Genomic DNA, 25,030 nt, shown 5'->3' with positions numbered 1-25,030 from the left:
CCGCCGGGCGGGGAGTGCGCGTCCGCGGGGGCGGTGGCTCCCGGGCTGTCCGAGAGGTGGGGGGTACCCGCCGGGCGTGGGAGCCGCTGCCGCCGGGAAACGGGATGGGGGAGCGAGGTGAGGGGGAGATAAAAAATACCTCCCGGTCTTGCCCTCGGCGCTCCGCAGCCCGTGGAAAAGTTGCAGCAAACGGCCGGACCACTGGCCGAGCCTTGGGAGATCTCGGAAAGCACTGGGAAAAATTGCAGTAGTAAATCAGTTGCCTGTGTTACCCTGCCGAGTGCGAGAACATGAAATAATCGGGGGCAGCAGTGCAGTGCCTGCGGTTCCCGGTGTGTCCCCGCACGCCGCTCCAGCGTGCGGCGCCGGGCGGGTGCTCTGGGAACCCCGGCATTTCGCCCTTCGTCCTCCCGCATCCCGCCGGGAAGTGCCGCTCAGTGCCGCTGCGGGGGCCCTTGCCATTATTTCTGCAGGTTCTGTAGAAATTTCAGTCACTATCCCGTGCGTTTTTTGGAAGGAAGCAAGGGACAGACATGAGTGGAAAATTGTAACAAGAAGTGGCTCAAGGAAACTCTAACGGGGGAAAGTTTAAGGCTGGACTTCGCAAGGTGCCGCTACCCTCTAGCCGGGCAGACCCCAGCGAGAGCCAGGACTGCTCTGGGAGAGAACAATGCATGGACACGCACACCGCTGCCTCTGCGCGGGGGGCTTTTCCCTCCTCCTTCGTTTCTGCTTTAGAAGCGAGATACTTTTTGCCTTCGTCTGTTTCTTGGCAATTGCTGGGTCACCTACACCTTCTGGTATACACCTACTGGTGTGTACCAGTGAAGACACTTCAGAATGCAGTCGCTGGAAAAGACATAAAACGTATTTTTAAAAAAGATATTACCAAAGTATTTTGGGTAGTTAAATTATTTTTCAAGAGATGAGAGGAATTAGAAATACTCTCTGAAATATTTTAATTTCACCTGGCCGAAGCACTGGAGAATGTTTAAGAACTTAAAACTTGGAGACTTAATTCTTGTGATGCTGAAGTACACCGGGGTTTTACCTTAAATTATCAGCTCTGTATTTCAGCAATGTATGTCCATTGCTGTTATTTATATTAGATTACTATAGATGCCTTGAACAAAGATGTTTCAGACCCTGTAGACAATTATTTAAATGTGCTGAATAGATTATTAATTGTGAAGGGTCTCTTAAAGTCTGAGAACCATGTTTATGTGTTTACGAATGTGGATTTATGAGTGGAAGCAGTCAAGCATTTTAATACATTTGAACTGTAAACTTGTAAAAGTCAACAGACTACTTTTGCAAATTCAGAGCAAAGCAGGAACAATCCTTCTCTCCCAGTAAACTGGGAAAGACAGGCAGTCTTGGCATTCTGGACCATATGGCTTGACTCAGGGGCTCACAAGCTGTAGCCTGTGGAACAGCTTCTTGTCATGGTGGTGAAGCATCTGTCAGCCTTCAAGCAGTTATGCTTCCTGCTTTTTGGAGGCACTGACAGACTCCTAGTTCTCCAAAGGGTTATTTCCTATGTTTTAAGGAGTAGCAAACAAATGTGATACCAAGCCATTCATCATTCCAACAGGATCAGAGCAGGAGATACTTCAAGAAGACTTGCCATTAAAACCATGAAGACCCTGTGCAAAGAGAGAGAGCAAGTGAAGTGGGTACAAGAAAGAGGAATTAAGCACATGAGGGCACTCGACACATTAAAGTAAATCTTAATCTATATGCTCTCCTGTGGCTACTTCAGTCATTGTCTAGACTGGTGACTGTCATAGTGGAAAGAACAAGATCAGAAAACTGGGAAAGAGGTTAATATTTCTTACAATAAAATATTCTGCAATAGACATAGTTCAGAAAGCAAGAGCCACACACTCACTGAGCCTTGCAAACACTTGGTTATGCCTGGATATTGTTTAAAATAAATCAGGGGTTTTGATCTTGGAGGCAATGTTGCACAGTGATAATATATAACTAGTGCAGCTGAAGGAGTAGCTGAGTCATACGTCAGTACAACGAAAGTGCTGAAAGAAGAGTCCTGTTGAGCGCTAGACTCAATGTGAGCAAGTTGGTCCGTTTATTTAAATCAGTCTTAACCTGAGAAACCACAGGAACTGCAGAAGCACATTCCCCAGCAGTGTCAGTCCTAGAAGTGATGTTTATGAAACTCCGTGGTTTGATGGATACAAACCCCCCCTGTTTTAAACATACCAACACCTGGATTTTTCTTTGTAAGTCACGATTTCCTTAAAGAAGTGATTAAGCATTTAGGGTTCAGTAATACAAATCCTTTTTCAATGAGGCTATTTCCATGAATTAATCTTATTGAAGGATTACTTGGATGAGAGGATTTGTAGGCTTATATACTTAGTAATTAAAACTATTATCAGAAGTGAGTTTATGTCCTTTTGCATGCTAATATGACAACAAATAAAACATTACTGATGTCTGGACAGCCTTTTACAATTTGAATAAAACAGGGTTAGCAATGCCAGTGTGATATGATCTTGCAAAAACATGTAGCAGTTTTCTGATTTGCTCGTTCTTTGTGTGATTTGAAGACAATCTAAATAGGATTAAGTTACTAAGAAATATGTTGCAAAGAGGGGTCACCTGTGGGGTAGCTCCGAAGGCTGATAAGGTATCACAGATACATGGTTCAGGCACTTATCTCCTGCAGTAACTTAGATGCACATCCTCTTAGAAACCTCAGTATTGAAAATGTCTTAGATTTCAGCACAGCTTTCTACCTCTGAACGTGTGCATTATTGTTGGCAGTTAAATTACTATCTTAGGTTGTCCTATCTGTATGTTTGTGTCACTAAAGTGGAAGCCTCTGTAGAAATTATTGTGAACCGGTACCTGGAAAAAGAATTAGTACTTAAATTGGCACTTCTAGTCTCTTACCAGCAGGCTAAATCAGAAATGCAAATCAGATACCTGATACCTTGGTGTGAGATTGATTTTAGGTGAAATAGTGACTTCTGATCATCAGTCTTTCTTGCTCATTCTGCCAAAAAATGAACACTAGGAACTGGAAGGTATTTGGAGCTCATGGCAGGTATAGATCTTCTGCTCATTAAATAGAAATTGTGAATTTGCTGTAGCCAGAAAGATGCTGTGCTATTCATGTTAAGCAATGGATAAGGTCTCTGTTCCCCTGGTTTTGACTCTGCTCAAGGGAAGCCAGTTTGCAAGTACTGCAGCTGGAAAGAACATCCTGGATTAAAGAGTGGTATGGAGAATAAACAGCAGAGACCTGAAAGATTCAGGGATGGGAGAGCATTTTGTAAGGAATGTTTAGTGATCTTTTTATTTATTTCTTTTCTTCACCTGCTTTTATTATGCACCTGCAAGTTTTTATCTCTGTGAACTACTTGGCACTTGGCTTTGCCGTTTAAAGTGAGGCCAGTAACCCAGTCTTCTCCTGACCCAGTTTTGCCATTGCACTGAAATCTGTTTTTTTCCTTTATGCACTGCATGTCAGTCCTTCAGGTACAGCTCTGCAAGCTGACACTGCCATCCTCCAAGTTTTGTTATGTGATTTAATGGTATGCTGGCTCATGTAATCACCATATTGTATGAAAGTTAAGAGTTGGCAAGATGCAGCCCTTGGCTTCGGATGGGCAATGCTCAGTATGCAGTATGTAAACACAACACCCATTTATTAGAAGCAAAGGAAGGAAAAATCTCCCTACGCAATTCCATTTGAGTGTTGTGGGAGCTGACATGAAAACGAAAGTGCTTGTTCTCGCCCTGGTCTTTGGTGTGCCAAACCTGAGATTAGTCAGCCTTTTAAACGCGCTGGAAAACCGCTTGCTTTTTGGTGGTTGTGTTTTTCTCCATGCGTTTGTGGGAAAAGGAGATGGATGAATGGAAGGTGAGTGGCGAGGGGCAGCGCTTCTCTTTTAATTATGTTGTTTGGCCCATGTTTGTACCTGCAAAACTGACTTTTTGTAAATAGTACCAATGCTGAAATAACTGGCTGCAGGGAGCACATGAAATACAGATTTCTTTGCTGGATGGTTTTACTTACTGACAAATGTAAATAGTATCAGACATCTTTTAGTATGTGGATGAAAATATGAGAAAACAAAAATGGTGTTAAGTATTTTATTTTATTAAAGCTGGTAGCATGTACAATATCAGAGGTCATTGATAGTATGGTAATGAAGACATTAATTCTACTGTATGTCTGAATAAAAGCCAGTTTAGGAGGTCAGATTTATGAACACTTTGGATCATATTAGTATAGGAAATAATTGTCATCTTATTTCCTACACTTATCTAATAACCTCTGGGTGAATGATTGGTTGCTGTTTCTGTTTAAACCAGGTTTAAATTATACAACGTAGATGAATACAGTAATGATTTTAAATCTCATTAGGAATTTTCTCCTCTATTTGTGTTTTTCCATTATTGTTGCTGTGTGGAGCAGACCTAATTTTGGGTGCAAGGTGAAAATAATAGGTCTAGCATCAGCAAGATACTGCTGCAGGTATTGCCTGAACAAGTCCCTTATGGTTCTCGCTGCTTTGCAGCCATACTGTGGAGCACATTGTTTTGCAAAGTGGGGAGGTAAATGCTGAGCTTTGAGCTCTTTCATCACCACTTGAAGCAACAGTAAAAGTGAGACCACCTGGTGCAGGCTTGGGGGGACTGAGTGCAGGCTGCTCTGTTGCAGGGCCAATAGCTAACTGCTGCTTCACGGTGGTCAGTGCTCCTGGAAGGATCTCTCAAGCAGGTCTTCTGAAAGGTCACCTTTCACTTACCTCCCCAGTCCTCAACTTTCACTGCTGCTAAAGAACACTTGGTTATTTTTCTTTTTCTTCACTTTTGCTGCAAAACCTACTCAATGGAGAAAATTGAGTTAAAACCCTCAAGATCATGCTTAGCCCAAGCCACAAGAGGCACCCTTTCTCCCACCTGTAATCTGGCACCTGTATAACAGTCATTCACATGTATTTGTTAATGTTCCAGTGAAGAATTTCTAGGAGTCCAGCTGGGTATTTCAGTCCTCTTCTACCTTCACTGGCTTCTCACTGGTTTTAGGCAGCAGAGCTGGGAAGTCAGAGAGAGGTGTTGTGTCCTGGCAGCCTTGGAGTTGGGCCAGGTGGTGGGCTACACTCTTCAGCTTTGACTGATGCTCTGCAAAGTATGCAGGTTTAGTCTGGGCTGTCACAAAAGGATGCATGCATGGTCCACAGCAATTAACTCTGAGTTTGTGAACAGCTTTGATTCAATCCAGACTGAAAAGCTAATCTAGAAAGATTTACGTGAGCACGCGCACTAGAGTGAGAGACACACGTTCACGTATTTTCTTGGGTAGCATCCTAAGTCTCTGGGGAGCTTCTGACTATCTGGTTTATCTTGTTGAAGCTGTTCTGTTGAAGGTTTATTTGTTCAATCTTGAGGGTGGCTTACACATGAGCTAAGAATGTGGGGGAGACTGTATTTCAGACCACAACTCCTAATTCACAGATTGTGAATCATGCCACCCTCTGAACCTCCATTCAGAAAGATTTAAGCATTTTCAACTCAGAGTCTGAAAATATCAGTCTGTCTGTCATATCTGTTCTTGTAGCTTGGCCAATCCCATGTGACTGAACCTGGCTTCAATCACCTTAAATGTCTTAGTGACAATAAACCCTTATCCAGTGTCTTATTTAGCAGACCTTCTGCCTTTCATTTATCCTGCTGCCATCAGCTCCAGGGACATCAGTTCACTGACAGTAAAGGCCAAGGATAAATTTAGTCCAATTAGCTCTGTCATCTCTTCTTTAGCTATACTTTGAGAAGTATTTAGAAGCACCCTAAATACAGCTTTAGAGATATGTGAAATGTGTTTATTGCGTAGCTAAATTCTGCATTTGCTATGGCTGGAATCTCTGTACTTGATGTAGTCAGGATGACTTGTGCTGATAACCTTCCAGTGTCTTTCCTCCTAAATGAATTACACTGTTTTGTAACTTTTCTCATGATCTTATGCTTGCTTTGTAGCAGCAGACCAAGGTATGTCTTCCTTTCATGTTTGCAGCATGATACATCATTACGGATTCTTTGGTCTGTTTAGTAACACATGGCCTCTTAATTACTTTTGGAAAAAAGTTATTTTGGCAGTATAAGTCAGACTGCAAAACCAAGTTGTGCATGTCCTGGCAATCTATCTCTGTTTAAAGCACAAAATGAACTCTGTGCAGAGCATACAGCGACTCTTTTTGTAAGACTTGTTCCAGGACAAAAGAATGAACTTGGTGATGTGTATATAACACATTCTGAAAATGTGGTGTAATACACTGATATAAAAAATTCATTTAAAAGAAATTAAAATAATAAATTTAAACTAAACTTTAAATATTATATTAGTGTACGATACTGTTATAAAATAATATGTGATGTTTGATATTGTAAAGTGCCTGTAATGTGGTGGGTTTAAAGTGTGCAGTAAAGTTTCTTCCACCATTTCATGTCAGTCCAAAAAAATTCCTGTCTCTTTATGGAGATTTCATAATTGTATAAAATGGGAGTATGATACCAAGGTGCTGGCTTTTGTGGTCTAACTGAAGTAAGACACTAAGGAGTCAGGCATGATACATTTGAATTAATAATATGCTGTATATATGCAAAATAATTCACTAAATGAAAAGAAGTGCTTATAAATTTAGGGAGGTTGAAATTTAAACATGCTAATAGTCTATTGTAAAAAAGTCCTAAGTTCCAACCCTCTAATTTCCACCCTCCATTTGCTCATTATTAAGTGAACTCAGCAAAATTTGTCTTTTGCATTAAATAGCAAGCAGACAATATTATGCATTATGTCTTTAAGCTGATACAGATCTGAATGTCAGTTCTTCCTGAGATTTGTTTTTCTTTTACTACTTTGAAGCATGCAGGAATAGGAGCATTAGTCAGCCAAATGAATTTAGGAAGCTTGTATAACACTGCTTGGCACCCTCTTTCATTTGGATTAAAAAACATGTTCCTGAATAAACAGAGCTTTTTGGTGGTTATTTTAAAAAGGAGGGAAAAAATGTATCTCCAGTATTCATAATTGGTGTCTTTTCCAAGCTATTGTGCTTCAGCAATGTGTGGATTGCATTTCTGTTCTAACAGCAAAAACTACCAGTGCTGTATTTGACACCAGTTTAAATGATTCTGATGGGCATTGCTTTATTTCTAGGAAATGCAAACCTTTCTTATAAACTGTAAATTTAAATAAACTGTCACTGAATGTGCTTTGATCTTCTGTATTATAATCCCTGGCAAAGAATGTGCCCTAGATTTGCCATGCACTCTAAAAATTCTAGATTTCTAAATTGTAGGCTGGTTCAATCTGTTTAGATGTATTTCTTTGGTGTTTGTTCCATTAGTAGTGTAACACTAGGCAGTGTTTCAGGCTACTAAAATCAGTGAAAAACTTGCTATTTTAAAAACTGACTCCAATCTCATGTCAGGTGATGTTCATAATACTCCATCCATTTTCTTCTGGATATTTTTTCCCTATCATCATAGCTCAGGGCCACATGTGAAAATGACAGCAAGTTTATCACCTCTTCCCCTTAAGACAGAAAAGCACCTTCATCTCTTTGTGCAGCTTTCCCGCCCTCTACTGTGTTTAAATCAGTGTCCTCACCTCTGACAACAGAACTGCTTGTGTAATCCACAGTACTGAAGGTGTGTCTATCAGCTTCTTCTTTGCTCCCACACACCTTAAGCTTCATCTCCAGTGTATGTTCTCTAGATTCTTTCTTGCATTTTTATTTCCCATTACCTTTTGGGGCCCACTTCAAATGTCAGTCCTCTGAACAACCTGTTGTCACTATTTTGTATCATCTGTAGAAACACAGTGTCTCTTTGGACTGGATTAGGATGAATCCATTGTTCCATGGAATATGTTGGTTTTTTGGTTTTACAGTGCTTGCAATCTATTATTACAGTTAGGAAGAGCCCTCTGAAATACTGGTCTGCCATTTCTAGAAGTGACAATTAATTTTTTTTTTTCTTTTTATGGTCAGATACTTATTGAGATCAAAGGAAATCCTTTCAGAAGTAGCTTTTATTGCTTTCCCCTGTGCCTCTCAGCTCTGTTACCTAGCCAAGTGAGAACTACCTGATTTGGTGCTTTCATTTTACTTTTAAAAAGTTCAGGTCTAATATGTTCTTTAAATAATTTAAGTGAATTTCTATCTTCTCATTCTCCTCTGTGCATTAAAAAAAAAATGCAGTCTTATCATGTGCAGGTTTCAGGGATCAGCTCAACATTTGCCAGTAATGGTCAGACTCTCTACAGTACTGTTGGTCATTTCCCAACAGAATGTTGTTGACATTTGCAAATAGCCTGAAACATATGTGAAGTTAATCTGCTTTTAGCCTACTAAAATCTGGTTTATTTCTATTGAAATGAGTCAATTGCATCCAAGAACACTCTTTCAGTTACTGTTGAATTAGTACCTGTTCAAAGTGCTATTTGTCAAACAATTATGTACTTTTTGGCTTTATTCTCTATGATGCAATTTTCTTCTTAACACACATACTCCATTACTTATTTCAAAGTAAATGGCACAATTCCTGTAAAACTGGGAAGATTTTTTTCTCCTGTAAAAATTGATAAGTGTCACTCAAGTAAACTTGCTAAAAATTGTATAAATTATGAAAATGCATAACTAGTCACTGGAATTTTAGTGTGCAGACATTGAAAAGTGTATGCTCTGAGGATATTTACACTAATCTTCTCAACAATGGGTTATATTTTCTGTGAGATTAATTATGCAAGCCAAAGAAATTTCATAATAGGCCAGGCAAATTAATGTGTCTTCTTGAATAAGAATGATCCTAGGAAGTATTTGAGAACTAGGTGTAAAAATAATCCAAGAAACAATATTATATTGTGTCCATGCCTGTATGAGTTTTCTATCAGCACATCTGTAACAAAGATGCTGTTGAACTTGTACCAGAATAATTTCACTACTGACAGTTACCATTCTTTCTAATTCACATGAATACTTTTGACCAATTGTAAAGCTCTGCATCACACTGCACGTGATTTACAATTCCATTTTTTTAATGAGCAACCCCTGTGAAAGTTATCAGGAAAAGTAAGGTAAAATAGCTGTTTTTTCAAAGTGTTGTGTTTTGTTGTATTGTTGCAGATTCTGTGAGAATACCTGATATTTAATCTCAGTTATTTAACTAAATTCATAATACTGTGTTACTGGTGTAAGAGTCATGTTTTATAGGCATTTGTATCTAATAGGCATTTATATTTCTTCAAAATTGTACAGATTTAGGGAGCTTTTTTTCTCAGATTTTTTTCTGTCCAGTTAAGTGTGTGTTTCCATAGTGTAAGCTGGATGACTTAACTTCTTTTTGGAATGTTTACCCCACAATTTCAGTGTTTTTTTTAAGGAAAGACACAAGTAGAGCTTCAGGTTTAAGACTGGATATTTACAGTTCTCTCTAGTAAGCATAACTCAAACAAAAACATTGAGATATCATGTGAATGACATTCATATTAATTCTGTGATCACAATTCTGTGATGATGAAGTTAGCTGGGCTTTATCCTGTGTCTCTTAACTGTAAGCTGAGAGCACTTGCATGTTGCTATATATCATAGTAATGTGCCTGTTCTTCCTGGACACATAGCAGAATTGTGGGGAAACACTGGAATACCAGCAATGCTTTGATGGAGTTTGTTGTTGTTAGTCTTTACAAATCCCAATCAAAACTAAAAACAAACAAGAAAACAGCAATAAAAAACAAAACCAAAAAACCTCTAAACCCACCCACAAACCACCAGGATAATAAAAATACAGTTTGTGTGAACAGATGTAAAGATAAGGGCAGGATATAAATTGTAAATTGTGTTAATTTTAAGGTAAAGATAAGGTGATTATGACTTAATAGTGAACATGGTGTTTTTTTTCATTTTTTAAATATATAGTACCTCTTAACAATTAACTCTCAATTCTTGTCTTTAGAATTAATGAATATATCCAGAGTAGAAAAGAATTTTTTTTACCAGCTTGCCTCTATTGTTGCATTGCTAGCAGATCTTTCTGTATTTAATTTGCTTGGTAGAAGGCAGATGGGAACTCTGTATTAATAGAGTTCAATGGAAGGAATAGAAAAGCCCAGTTTCTGTAAAAGAAATGCATTCAATGCATGAAATATATTTGTGGTTCAAAATGGATGAACAAAGAGAAAGAATGGAAATTACTTATTTTGGATTCTTAAAAAATAAAGACCTAATAAAAAAATCCAAGTGGCCCCACAGTGTATTTCTCTTATTGTAACAGTTTGAGGGGAAAAAAATTAATTAGGACAGAAAGCAAAGTGTAGGAACAAGTCATTAATTTGTAACATGGCAAAAACCTAAAAGGTAATGTTCTCTAATTGTCAGTAACCTCATATAGTTCAATCTGGTAATAGGGTTCACAGATTGATGACAACATGTGCAAGCTACATAAATTACTCAGGTTAATTGAAACTAAAAGAGATTCTGAGGAACTTTGTAAAGGTTTAGAGGAGATGGGAGAACAGATGGCATGATGGCAAGTGGAGTTTGTTGTGTTGAAGAGCAAGGGGGATGCATTTTGGAAGGAATGTTTTGAACTAATTGTAACTGAATTAATAATGGCCATATCAATTACTTCTGAAAGCTACTTACAAGCTCTTATTATGTTCTTGTAGCAATGCTTGGTCAGGAAAAGGAATGAAAAATCCCTATATTGTGCCCATAGTAGAACAAACCAGACAGCATATTGGGATGCAGTAGGAGCAGATAGAGAAATTTGAAAGGGGAGTGCTTTTATGATAGTGATCATCAGCCATCCCGAAAAAAAGTTCTGGTTTTCCCATTGAAAAAAAGAGAAAAACAGAAATAGGATTCTTAAAATAGGCAAAAGCATTATAAGGGAGCAATTTGCATATGAAAAGAGACTGAAAGTTGATTGCAAGAAACTACTGAATGATATGCAGAAAGTAGTAGAGATTGATTGCTGGACATTACTGATCCTTTCTTGGTACCAGAATAAAGAAATATTTAACAGAAGAGGCTAAAACTGGCAACGGCACCTTAACACAAAATTACCAGTCTGGAAAGGTTTTTGTCACTAGATATAATATGGCTTGAAATGCAGCTTGATATATGTTAGAGCAAGCCCAAGAGGTCACATCCAGAAAGGGGCAGTCCTAGTCTTCTCATCCTGGCACATCTCATCTCCTCCTCCGCTCATTCCTCAGGGATTACTTTTTGTCTCTCAGCTGAATTGGCAAGTCACTGTCTTTGAATTTACTGGCTTGCTTAGGGGTCGGGTGAATGTCAGAGGGAGGGAAGCTGCAGAGAAGGAGCCCTCTCTCAGCAGCAGGGAGCTGTTAGATGGCTTCAGACCATCTCATTAGCCTCGACTGAAGAAAAAGGGATTATACATTAGGTAGGTAAAACATCATGGTTATTTCAGTTTACACTCTGTGCATGAAATGTTTCTTATCTTCTAATTCATGCAATTCAGAAGAAATTTTCATATAGGCAATGTATTCTGTAAATCTGAATGATCAGGTTTCTTCAGTTCTCGGTGGGCACCAGACTAATCATGTACTGATCTGACACTTCTTATTTTTCAAATCTTCATTGCCTTAATTGTACAAGTCAGGTTTGGCCTAATTATAAACTCAGTTTCATATACAACCATCTGCCAAAATTACCATCTGTAACAATTCAGCCTTTAGCTTAGAGGAAAGGAAAACACTTTTAAGATATATTGTAACTGAACTTCAATTACATGTGAAAGTAATGACAGCTGAGATGTTTACACTGAAAAATCATTCTTTTACCATGTGACTATCAATGGTGAGAAGTCAAAATTTTATGCAGAGTTGTTGCACAGCTCTAGCCATTGAAAACCAGTGGAGTTTCCATGCACCATCCCTGAAAGATACTCTTGTACAGCGCTTCAATGTTAGCAGGAAAAGGCACTTAAAAGTGTGTCTGCTTTTAGAGGTGCATAGGAATTAAAAATATACTTGAGTTTCTGATGCAGTAATGCAGTTGCTGGATTTTTGTGTTAAAGGAAGCATTTTGATCAGTCCCACCTCATTTTTGCCATCTTACATTTTCCTGGAAAAATGTTACGCATGGGTTGAAATTCTTAAAATGGCAATTCTGACAATTTACTTTCTTAAAAAAACCCAGCAACATATGCCCCAGGAAATAATTTCAGAAAGAATTTTTAGAATTAACAATGGCATGATGTATTTTAGTACATCTTGAAAAAGGAATTAATGCTTGTTTTCTACTGTAAAAATATGCAGTTAGAATAGTAATAACAACATTTTTTCATATGCCAATATTTTTGGCATATGAAAATGCTTTTGATTTAGATCAAAAACCTGAAAAAAATACAGTTGATTTTTCTTAATAATATACTAATGTAATTACTTTAAGACAAGGCATAATGTCCAGCTTGCTGAGGTAAATGGCTTATTGGCTGCCCAGTGCTTACGTTGTCTTGCAAGCATACTTAAATGTTTTGAAGATTAGTTTCTAATTTGATGTGTCTCTTACCTGATTTGTCTGCAGTCTCACAAGCTTCAAGGCATTTGAGAATAATCTCATCCATTGGTCTATTGCTTTGGATAAATATTCTTTTCACAAAAAAATATAGATCCATTATTAATGTACTTATATTCTAATAACAGTGTAAATATAATGTATCATTTTACAGATCATTACCTAAAAGCTAAATTGTTCACTTTGGTTTTGTATATGTATAGGAAGACATGCAATTCAAATTATGTAGGAAATAAAATGCTGTCTGACACATGAGAAAACTGAGTTGAAATCAGGATCTGGAAAAAGTCATGGTGTTTTGTGAGGCTTTTTTCCCCAGTAGAAAGTGTTTTAAACCTGATTTTGTCTCACTCTGTGTTATTTGGAAACAGCTAAGATAAATTTGTATGAATCTCACAAATACTACTAGTATGTGCAGCTCAGTTTCTCAGGTAAACTGATAAGAAGTAAATATTGAAGATCTACTGAAACTTCAGAAATGTATAGTTTTGGGGGAAGTGGAAGCCTAGCAGTGTTTTTGTGATCAGCTCAATGAAACTTTGTATAGTTATTGACCAATATGGAATCATGGGCTCCAAGTTTTTGAATGGTAAGGTTTAAACTTACACATTTCCCAGGGAAACACCTTGACAGACATTACTCTGGCTAATGGTCAGGTAACTACTGTACCAAGAAATGTTCTGTGCAAAGAACAGATTTTTTTTGTCACAAAGATGTTCAATATGTTGAGAATCCTCAGGGCTTTTCTTGTATCTCTTGATGAAGGAAGATGAAAACTAAACACCAAGGACAGGAGATGCAGGTTTCATTTTTCACTTTTTTTTTTTTTTTTTTTTTTTTTCAGTATGCTGGCTAGCTCTTAAACAGCTTGCCTGTAAATGCTTTTAATCTTTTCCCCTACCAAAGTGTCTTACCAAAACCTTTGGCAGTTTTTGTAAAAATTAACTATGGATAATTGTTAAAATGTCCACAGGGGCTGTTTGTGGGACCAGAAGCTGACTTTTGCCTAACAACATGTTTTGTTCAAAACAGATAGAACATGATGTGAAAAGGATTATTTTTAAAAGGTGTATTTTATTTAAATCTCAAACTGTTTCTGGCAAACAAGGCCAGAAACTGTTTTGTTGAATTTTCCTCATTCATTCTCTTATGGCACAGTGCACAAGGTGCTTGTAAAACATAGCATTCAATCTGTAATGTAATGTTTCTACATCATGAATGGCACATCATTAATAGACATTATGTGGGATAAAGTAAATTTTGTGATGAAAAATTGTCAAAATGAGCAGAAACTCAGGCTTCACTATGGAAGACCAAACCTTGCCCCATTTCTGCAGCTGAGTTGTGTAATGGCACTCCCTCATGCTACAGGAGATCAGTGTGTTCAGAATACTTTTCATCCTTGATACATGCCCCAAGGTAATAATTTAGGTTTAGAATACTGCTTATAAAAGCATCTTTTGAATTCTGAAAGAAAAATATCACAGTTTTTATCACTTATGTTTAAAATTTTAGGTGTCACTACTGATGATAGAAGGAAACCTAAAATAGCTCTTATTTATTTCCCAAAAGATCCAAGATTTAATGCAGCTGTAGAGCAGAATGGCCTTCTTTCATCAGTGTTGTAGTTGGTGTTGAAAACTTTCACCACAGGGCTAGCTAACTATCTGATTGGTTCGTTGTTTTATTTTTTTAAATCTCTTTGTCCTGGTTTGAGTGGGGATAGAGGTAATTTTCTTCCTAATAGCTGGAATAGCTTTGTGTTTTGGATGTATTGTGAGAATAATGTTGCTGATATGCTGAGGTTTTTAGTTCTAGCTAAGTAGAACTTGCCTAAGTCAAGGACTTTTCAGCTTCTCATGCCCTGCCAGTGAGAAGGCTGGAGTGGCACAGAATGTGGGAGGGGACATGGCCAGGACAGGTGACCCAAACTGGGCAGAGGGATATTCCATAGCCTGTGGCATCATGCTCACCATGGAAATGGGGGGAAAGCTGGCTGAGGGCCACTGCTGCTTGGGAACTGGCAGGTCAGCAGGTGGTGAGCAATTGCCTTGTGCATCACTGGTTCTGTATATTCTAATTATTTTGTTACTATTGTTACCCTTATTATTTTCTTCTTTTTATGTGCCCTTAAACTGTCATGATCTCAGCCTATGGGTTTTCCCACTTTTACTCTTCCGATTCTCTCCCGGATCCCACTGGGGAAGAAGAGTGAATGAGCAGCTGTGTAGTGCTTAGTTACCTTCTGGGGTTAAACCACAACACTCTTCAAAATACAAAATCACTTTCCTCATCAGCATACATGTTTCATCATAATTTGGAAAATTCTCAGCTGGGGTGTTTGGGTGATCAAAGTGAAAACTTTTTACTTCCTGTATCAAACCTTTTTAAGTTGCAGGTGCTGCTGTCTGGAATATATCCAAAGAAGCCAGCTTTTGTGAAAAGTAGATTGGGTATACTTTTTATGTCAACAGTTGCTTATCAATGGGAGAAACTGCTCTGAATAATGAGGAGAGATGCCATTTAAAGGTTGCTTGACTTAGCTTTGGTTTGTTTGTCTTCACTTCAGAAGCAACCCTGCTTGGATGCTGCACCCATTGTGACAGTTGCAACAATGCTTAGCAAGAGTTAGGGCAATCCAGTATTTATATTTTCTGAAGAGGAGAATCTGTGAAACTAAGGTACTGTAGGAAGCAAATAAATAAAATTTGAAATCTGAGAAGAGATAGGAGAGAAAATTTTGTTTATTTCCATGAAGTTTGGGGGGAGTTTTTGTTGCTTTTTTGTCATGAAGCAATGAAAGTCAAATGGACTTCTTAATTATGCATAGCAAAGACTCAAATAGTAGGGTTGATTTTTATAAGTCCATGAAGACAGGACACCAGAAAGATGGGACTATAAATGCACAAACAGAGGAGCAGCATTTCCATGAGAATGAATTGATATAAACCACTCTCACTTACACTGGACAGTACCAGGCTTTTAACCATCAGAACAGAAGATCTGGGATAACTTCAGATCCTCTGTTCAGTTCTCAATACCTCAGTAGAAGGAAGACACTGAGGTGCTGGAGCATGTGCAGAGAAGGGCAGCAGAGCTGGTGAAGGGTCTGGAGCACAAGTCTTAAGAGAAACAGCTGAGGGAGCTGGGCAGCTGTTTTTCCTGGAGAAAAGGACGCTCAGGAGAGTGATAAGCTCTCTACAGTGACCTGAAAGGAGTTTGTAACCACATGAGAACTGATCTCTTCTCCCAAGTAAGGAGCAATAGAACAAGAGGAAATGGCCTCAAGTTGTGCTGTGGAGAGTTTAGATTGGACATGAGGAAAAATTTCTTCACCAAAATGGTGGCCAAGCACCAGCACATGCTGCCCAGGGAAGTGGTTGAGTTATCAGGCCTGGAGGTATTTTAAAGATGTATAGATGTGATGCTTAGAGATGATTTAGTGGCGGCAATGCTAAGTTAACAGTTGGACTCTATCTTAGAGGTATTTTCCAACCTGAATGATTCTGTGAATATTCCCTCCAATCCCACTTCACTCCACTCTTTCTATTTGGTTTTATAAAATATAATATTTTTAAAATATAATATCTTATCAAAGATAAGTGGAGTGGGATACAACAAAATGTTATCTGGACCCTACCTATCCCAGGAGTTACCTGAAGTCCACAGTGTCTTTGAAAACTGATACCTGCTGTGGCTTGGGGCAGATAAAGTTACTGAAGAGATTTATGCTCCAAGAATACCAATCTTCTGAATGTCTGTCAAGGAGGACTGTCTAGACCTATCCCTGCATGTTGGAATTCAGGTTACTAATATCATTTGCCTTTAGTAGCAGATGGTGCCAAAGCCATTCTGAATGGACTGCAGAGGACCACATTTGCCTGATGTTGGTCATGAGACCTTCTCAATGAGAGAGGGACGGAGGAAAGCTTCTGGGGCTGGATCCCATGATCTTTATCAAGATAAAAACCATATAATTAACGCAAACTCTAGTTCCTCACCTTTTTCTGAACGTTCTTGTAGACACTAATGAAGACAGCAACTATAAAAAGTCAGGAAATGAAAAGTCTTACAATATGTAGTACAATACTGATGTGAAAAATTGTCATCCATCAGCACTGTCAAAGCTTATACTGGTGTTGGCATATCAAAGAGCTCCAAACAGTGTTCTTTAATCTCAGCTAAGCTTGTAATTATAAAAATGTAATACAGTTAAGATAGGAGCTTGAAACACAGTCTCGACTGTACTGGCATCCAGTTTCAGTCTGTGTTCAGCAATTACCCTTTTGTAACGAGGTCTCATATCAAGCAGGTCAGAGAAATTAGTTCTGGATTTAAATCCCTATAAAGATACAGCCTGTCAGGAATGTTATAAAAAAAAATCAGAGTTCAGAAACAGAACAGTGTCTTGCTGAGAATGTCTTTGGTTTAAAAACAAGTTGACAATTCTGTGATTTAAATTTCAAAAATCATCCCCTGTTTATATAAAAAAAGTATAAAAGAATTCAAAATAAAGGAAAAAAAAGGTGCCTAAACTCCTTTTAATTTTGTTTTTTTTTTCCTGATGTTTGCTTTCCACAGGCTTGAGCATGAACTGAAAATTCTTCAGATTAATAATGCAGTTTATTACCTAGCAAAGTTTCTGTGCTTGAAAGACTAAGAATCCACTTAACATTTTTTGCTTCATGCTAAGAATGATATAGGAGGACATTTTCATCATGTACATGGGTTCTGGTGAATGCCAAGTATCAAAAATAGCTGTGTTCACTTTTCTAGATGATTTTATTTATTTTAATTTATTTTACCAGTGTAATGGTTCTTCCAGCCCAAACAACATATAATTTGTAGCAGATGGTAAGAATTAAAGATCCGGTACAGAATTTCTCTAACATGTCTTATTTCCTTTCCTTTCCTTTACTGGTGCTTGAAAGTCCAAGATTAAAGAAGATTGCTTGGTATATATTTTCATTATAATTCAAAAGAATATTTAACATAGTGGATTTTTTTTTTTGCATGAATTTGGCAAACAAGCAAGACCTCTAAAATAGATGTTTCACAAAAAAATCTTTAATTAAGTATTTCATCTAAGAGAATGTCTTTTCATTCCCTGAGGAGGACAGATTGTCCACCTCCATATAGTGTGAGGGGCTTGTCCTCCCTGCAAAGACAATTTTGTATCTTAATGTTGCCTTCCCTTTTATATTACTTAGAAGTGCCATTGGATCTATGCTAGAATTCCATAAGTTCCCAGTAGGGAAAAAAAAAGACAACTTCCTCTTTGAAGTTTGTGGGAGGTGTTGTTGAGTCAACTGAAGTCTGGTTGTCTGCTAATTTCTTTTTTGATTGTGCCTGTATATGGAGCTCAGTGCCTTTGTTATAGGACAAGAAATTATTGGCCTTTATCACTCTATAGACAGAAGGATGAAAAATTCCAGTACCAATCCTGGATGTTCACTATGGAATTTTACAAGAAGTGGAAAAGAAAATCTCTCTTGCCAGTACACATGTCCTAAAAAGACTGCGAAGTGCAGGACCCCTGGAGATCCTGATAATCTCTGATTTTGATTTTATAGAAAAATTTCTTTCAAAATATAGAAGTTTTTAAAATTCTTATCCTTTCTTCCAGCTGAAACACTTCTGTCCTCTAAATCTCCTGGCTCTTTTACTGAACTAGAATGCCACCTGATGGATTATTATCAGTAAATATTTATTCAGACGCTTTTAACACGAGTTCCAGAGGCAACATTCGTGTATAATTACCTGTCTCTTGGTAACTTCACTTCCCAGTACTTGGGAACTAAACAAACTGGCTGTCTTCCAGGACAAGTTTAAGATGCATGGAAACTGCCTGAATCCCTGATTGTCAAGTGAGATTAAAGAGTGGACAAAATTTATTATGGATCAGATAACATTTTTAAAGAATCAGAGCTTATATTTTTAGAACAGCCAAATATTTTGCAATGGTATCATTATAGAGATTGAAAATAAATATGTTAATTTACATATTAAAAAGACTTTTTTGTAGTTTACTGAATATAATTGCAAAATACCTGAATTGCATTGATTTGCAAGGCAAACTCTATCAGTTCACAGTTCTTGCTCATCACATCCATCATGGTTTCAGCTGAAACACACAATCCAAACTTAGTAGGGGTTTGGGTGCTCCTTACCAAGTGCAGCAGTTGAACATTGGCTGGAGCAGCCAGCTACATCTGTCAAGAAGAGCTGCAAGGGGTAGAGGATAATAGCAGTTGGCCTGAGGTCATATGAAATGAAGTTGGCATATAGTCTTAAGCAGCTTCCACAGGTTTTCCCAAGGTCTGGATGGTGGGAAAGAATGGTGTGACTCATCATTTTCTCAGCGCTGTTAAGACTACATATCTTAAATTTGTCTGATTCAGGAAGTAGATGTAACTTGGCAGAACTAGAGAATGGTTTCTCCTTCCAGCTGAAAAAGAAAAATATTGGAGAAAAATTAGTTTTGCATTAGCACTTAGCAGGTTTGGGACTACCTTTTATCCATTGACCTGAATAGAATTATTTCCAGTTCATTAAGAGTGTACTTTTGGAAGGGAACTGACCTATAAACATCTGAATACAGCAATTGGCTTTGCAAAAGCAACTGGCTTTGCTTTTGCACATGTGGCTGGTGAAGTCTAGCAAGCACCACTTTAACATTCTGCCACCAAATGAACAGTTAGATGAAAACTCCCATTCTTGTCATTCTAGAGGAGTCCTCTGTGGTCACACAAGTGAGTGCAAAGGCATTCTAGGAGTCTTCTGTGGATACACACGTGAGTGTAAAAGTGTGGGGGAAGAGCTTCTAGGGTTGGGAAAGTCACAGAAAGGCAAATGCAGTATTGCCACAAAAAGATCAAACAGCTATGAAAGCAGCTTGCCTGTTGAACTCCTTTGAATGGAGGTAGCAATGGCGCCTCTCCCTGCTTATAATTGTAACATAAACTTGTTAATTTCCTTCCCCCTAACCCCTTGAAATACCCTCCTGTTATGAATTTTGTATATTAGATGCAGAACTGAGTGTTTTGTAAGTAACCAAATATATGTTCAAATATTTTGTGTCCGAAATAGTCTAAAACTTACTTTGAAAAAGAGTGATTAGTATTTCTATAGTTTGTGTTTAAATCAAAATGCAGAAAAATATCTCTGACACTCTCTGTTGCTTACTTTTATCATCATACTCCTTACTACACATCATTGTTAAAAAAAATAAAGAGTGGTATCAGTCACTAGAAAAGTATGTGTCTGGATTTTGTAATCATAACAAAGCATGGAGGGTGTGATCCAGAGATTTTTGGGTGTCTCAGCCCTGCAGAGTGACTCACTGAGCTGGAGTTATACATTTTGTTCAATGGAATGCCAAAAGGTTGTTCAAGAAAACTCACAAGTTGACTGGGGAGCTTCACAGAAGTTAGGGTGCCCAGATGGAAGAGCATGTGTGAGACAAGGATACACACAGACATTCTGATGCCTGTTCAGTGAACATGTCTCTTTTTCTACATATTGGCTTGACAACGTAAAATGCATAAATGTTGTGAAAAATAAGGGTCAGGAGTACCAGAGTACCCCTGTTTGCCCCTTTTAGCCAGGAAGCCCTAAAAGACAGGAAATCATCTCCAGTGGTAACTGTGTATATGTGGCACTTGGGGACATGGTCTGCTGGTGGATTTGGCAGTGCTGGGTTTATGGTTGGACTTGGTGATTTTAAGGTCTTTTCCGACCTAAATGAATCTATGATTCCATGGTAGTTACTAGGCAGATATATCAGAGGATCACAGCTCACCTCCCGTGAGTTGGAATGACCTTGGTTGCAGGAGATGTAACCCAGGTTTGTCACTGAGAGAGAACCCCAGTTGATAGGCTGTTGTATTTGGTGAGACCAGTTTTGATGGCCAGACTTAATCCTTAATTATGCCTTATTCAGCAGGGCTTCCTTCAGCTACTCCGAAATAATTTCCTGGGTACTTGGGAATGTGCAGGGGATATTGCCAATTCCAAATGTGCCTGCCAAGTACTTCATTGTTCCAAAACTAGGTGGTCCTGAGTGACTGACTTCTTTTTCCACACTTAACTCTCTTTTTCAGTGCTTGAGCAAGGTTTAGCACTTAAGCAGTATTTAGCCATGACCATGTTGGGTATTAAGGTTAGCACTGCCATTTGCAGGTGTGAAGGTGTCACTGAATACCATGGAAATGGTAATTGGATTACATTCTGCATAAATGCTCTTTCATTTAAAGATTTTGCTATTCTGGCAGTTAATTTCTTAATTGGTTTAAGACAAGTTAAGTTCTTCCATGACTTTAATTATTTAATCCCTATCACAGCTAGATAACTAAATAGGCATAGGAAAGAATTGCTGTGCTTCTATGCATCTGGATGCTTTGTGGTTTAAAAAAAAATTGCAGAGAAATATATTTTCTTGCTATTTACATTTTCTCTAAATCTTCATACAAAAGGTTTTTCGAGGCATGAGTATGAACATTGAGTTACCTGTCCAAGACTGACCAACCACGGTTTTCTGTGGCAGAAGTTCACAAGCTGTGTCTCAGCAAAGCAGCGTGTAAACACTGTCTGGGGGGCCAATATTGGAAGATGTTCCTACTCCATTGTTAAGAGAGGTGGAAAATAAATTAGGGAAGCCTAGCCCAGTGTGTACATTTTTCCACATTGTCAGCTAACCTTCTTCAGCTGTGGCTTGTTTGTGGTTAATTGGGTGATTTGCTCAGGAAACTGGGCTGAAAAATTCCATGGCTAATATGATTTGAAAACAAGAAATTTTAAAATGGAGAACCCATATTTCTGTGTAGTTACTACCTCTCCCTGTGCTTAATGGTTTTTTGTGGTTTGTTATTTGCTTTTTTTCCCCTGTTTGTGATTAGAAGTGTTATCAGGACAAACTAGATATTTGGGAATGTCCAGACTTTCCAAAGTATAGTTTATTTAGCAATGTGGTATTCCCCTTGCTGCTTTCCTCTTAAGAAATTAGCTGAACATTAACAAGATTGAGTATCTTTCATAGCCTACTGTGAAAGAGATGCTAAACCATTCACTCAGCAGCCTTTGTCAACACTTCAGATTGCAAATGAAGTGAGTAAATGAAAAGGATGTTGATTTACGACTGAAAGGGTGGTCTTCAGCACATTGGATCACTAGCTAAGTTTCTAAAATGCTGTTTGCTGAAATTCTAGATTCTGGCTTACAAGCAATAGTGCAAATCATTTGCAGAATAAACAAATGTGTATACTTGAAATCCTCAGTTTTAATTTTCCTTTTGAGTCTCATCTTTATTTTTTTCCTCTTGCACACACTTAAATATTCAGTATTTAAGAGATTTCAGAACCTAAGACAATTGAATAATTTTTGAGCCAAAAATAGGAATAGGCAATTTGATATACAGGTCTGCCTCCAGTCTGCTATATATCTTCAATTTAATGCTAATAAATGATGTGTGATTAAATTCTGAGGCCAGCTTTGAAAAATCCCATGTTAAGTTAGGGGTAATTAAATATGGAAATCTGTTATGAGTGCTGTGTAGGTAACTTTTATTTATGCTTAGTAAAGTATAAAATGGGCATCTCTATTTATAAAGCCATTGTTTAAGGTTCCCATTTGTTCTGTCCTTGATTTAATTCAGTCTATTCAAGTTTTGCTCAAACAGCAGGTTTGGTCATTAGTAAATAACATGAAAATAGCTCAACCCTTTGATCTGTACAGTCCTTACATTTAATGTGCCTGAAGGCATGCGTAATGTAAATATTTTCTAAGTGCAAATAATTAAAAGATTTTTGTATAATAGGCATGTTGAAACTAGCAGTATTTTGAAGATTTTTCAGTTCCTGTTGGATGACACAGGGAGAAAATAAGCAAGAAAAACCTCAAATAATCTCAAAATTTACAAGTCATTTGGTTTTAATAGCAGTTATAAAATTATTATGCTTTTAAATCCCATCCATTTTTACATAGGAGAAAAAGTGTTCTTATTTATTTACATAACTATATAATGTTCAGTGATTTTAATCTTCAGAAGTACAAAATTTGACAAGGTGCATCAAAGTTCTGGTTGTATTTGGAGTGTGCTACTGTGTTTATTAATATTACTCAGTTGATCTGCTGAAAAAGCATTTCTAGTTAGAGAATTTTGTTGCTTTTTTGATTATGAGACTGTCAGGTTGAGCATCATCCTATGACCATGGCACAGTTCAGTGAACAAATTCCATCTTTACATATTAGTCAATACTGAGGAATCCAATAAAGAAATTTCAGTTCCTGGTGTGAGCTCCATCTCCAACAAAGATGTCAGGGAAAAGTCCCTGCCAGTGTAACTGCTAATTCACTGGTTTACTCCAAAGGTTGGACCACTCAGTTTTCATTCTTGAAAGCAGCATAGTTATCTTTGTAGTTATAGTATAGTTGCAGTGTATAGTTGTCATTAACTTCTTGCCTTTTTTACAGCAATTTATTCCCAAAAATTGTGAATGAGGAGGTAGCCTGTTAACTTTAGCTCACTTTTTGTTTCCTCTGTGATTCTGGAGCTTATGAAGGAGAGGGAGATGTTTCTCTTGATCACTTGAAACCAGTTCTTAAGCAGCTTTGAGCTCTAATACCTTGCAAGGAGCTCTCAAAGGTCCTTTCTAAAGCTAGCAGCATCTTTGCATTTCCCCAGAGCTCAAATTGTTCAAATATAATTGTTCATAACTGCAAAGCTTTCCGTAGCTTAAAACACAGATATTTTGTGAGATGAACTACTAATTATTCTCAGTAATTATTTGTACAAATAATAAAATAAAATTATTTCTAAATGCTGGTTTTCTTGAAGCAAGAGACATTCTCAAAAGACATGCATATTGTAAATGCACTGTGCTCAAAAGAATACTTCAAAAGAATACTTTTGATTTCTTTCTCTGTGGTGTCTGAGGGTACAGTTTAGGGAAAGGCAAGTGCAGGCTCCACTGAAATCAGCAGTCCTGGCTTTTCTCATCTTTAACAGAGCATTTCAGCTGTGTCAGTTACTTGGATCAGAAAGCTGAAAAATACTACAGGAAAACAAAAATGGAAGTTGTCTGCCTGGTAAACTGACTAAACCATCCCTCCCAGTGCAAGAGGTAGGGAGAGGAAGCTGGATTGTCTTTTCTACCAGCAGCCCACACTGGTTTTACCTAAATGTGTCAGGAAGCTGTATTCCAAGAAAGCAAACAACCAGTTTTACTTGTAGTATAGATACAAGATTTAAGAGATAAAAGATACAAGAAAGAGATTACTCTTGTCATTTAACAGCTCTTTTAGCTAAAGTGCCTGGCCCTGTTCTGTCAAGTTTATGAAATTCCTGAGCAATCTTTATTATCATTCTTTCTTAGGCCCTCTAGATTACTAAAATGATACATCTTTAGAATCTATGATTTTTCTCTTGTTTTCCTAGAGCATTGTGTCGCTGTTGTTCCATTTGCTTTGCTCTTAAATTGAAAGGTTGGAGAGCACATGAAGGCGAGGGCAGAGGCTGGAGTTCTCTACCTGTCACACAGAACAGACATGGCTGAGCTGTATGTTAGTTTGTGCAGAAGCAAATCCTGGTCTCAATCCTGCCCTTATGGAGGCTGAGGAGCCTGCACAGGCAAATTCCACACTTGCCGTAAATGTACACCATCATCGGCTTTTGCTGACAGCTTCAGTCAGCTGGCAGAAGAAGCTTCACAACCCGAGGCAACTTTTGATTATCCATAACTTAAATGCTTTAACATTCTGGAAATAGGGATCTGCAGCTTAAACTTGGCACAGGGCTCTGTGGGAAACCAGTGAAGCACAAGGAACAACAGAAGGCGAGGAAGTTCAGGCAGTGTAGCCAAGGAGACACCCAGGTGCATGGCAGCTTAGTTATCTGGTGCTTTTCTGTGTGAGTCTCACAAGCCTGTGTCAGTACATTGCTTTGCTGTTTCCAACAGGATTCAGGAGGGGAATGTAGTGCCAAAGCCAAGCTGGCACTTCTGAGAGGCCAGAGCACGTCACTTGGAGAAGATGTACTGTATTGCTGCTTGAGATGTCAGTATTTGGGCAGAGTCCAGTTCTGGGTTTGCTTGCAGTTCAAGTACTCAAATGAAATGGCTGTGATTATGAACTTTCTCCTTTTGTCTTGATGTAGTCTGGTATAATTTTGTTCCTTATCATTTATCAAATTAGAGGCACAGATCTATCCAGTGAATGACAAGTATGTAGTCAATTGTATTTTGATGATAAAGAATATTGCAAGATTTGTATCTTTCTCTTCTTTGGTATCCGTAAATTTTGCAAAATCCCAGCTAAGCATGATCATGTGTAAGTAACCTAATGGCTCAATGCTAGGTTTTCCATTAACACTCTAAAGTTATTTGCTTCCAGAAAAGATCAATTAATTGCATTTTCGTGGATTCCTGTCATGAAGATGATACTGTAATACTACA

General features: G+C 38.0%; 1 protein-coding gene across 1 annotated transcript in view; it reads left to right on the top strand.

Moving 5' to 3' along the window:
• Positions 1–3,611: 3,611 nt before the first annotated feature.
• KITLG (KIT ligand) overlaps positions 3,612–25,030 on the top strand; it is a 52,681-nt gene continuing 31,262 nt past the window's right edge. The window contains exon 1 of the mRNA XM_050983895.1: positions 3,612–3,892. Coding sequence (XP_050839852.1) covers positions 3,857–3,892 — 36 coding nt within the window. The 5' untranslated portion in view covers positions 3,612–3,856. The remainder of the gene's footprint in view (positions 3,893–25,030) is intronic.

The sequence above is a fragment of the Serinus canaria genome, chromosome 1A, assembly GCF_022539315.1.
Source record: "Serinus canaria isolate serCan28SL12 chromosome 1A, serCan2020, whole genome shotgun sequence".
Classification (NCBI taxonomy): Eukaryota; Metazoa; Chordata; class Aves; order Passeriformes; family Fringillidae; genus Serinus; species Serinus canaria.
This window is presented reverse-complemented; position numbering and strand designations above follow the sequence as displayed.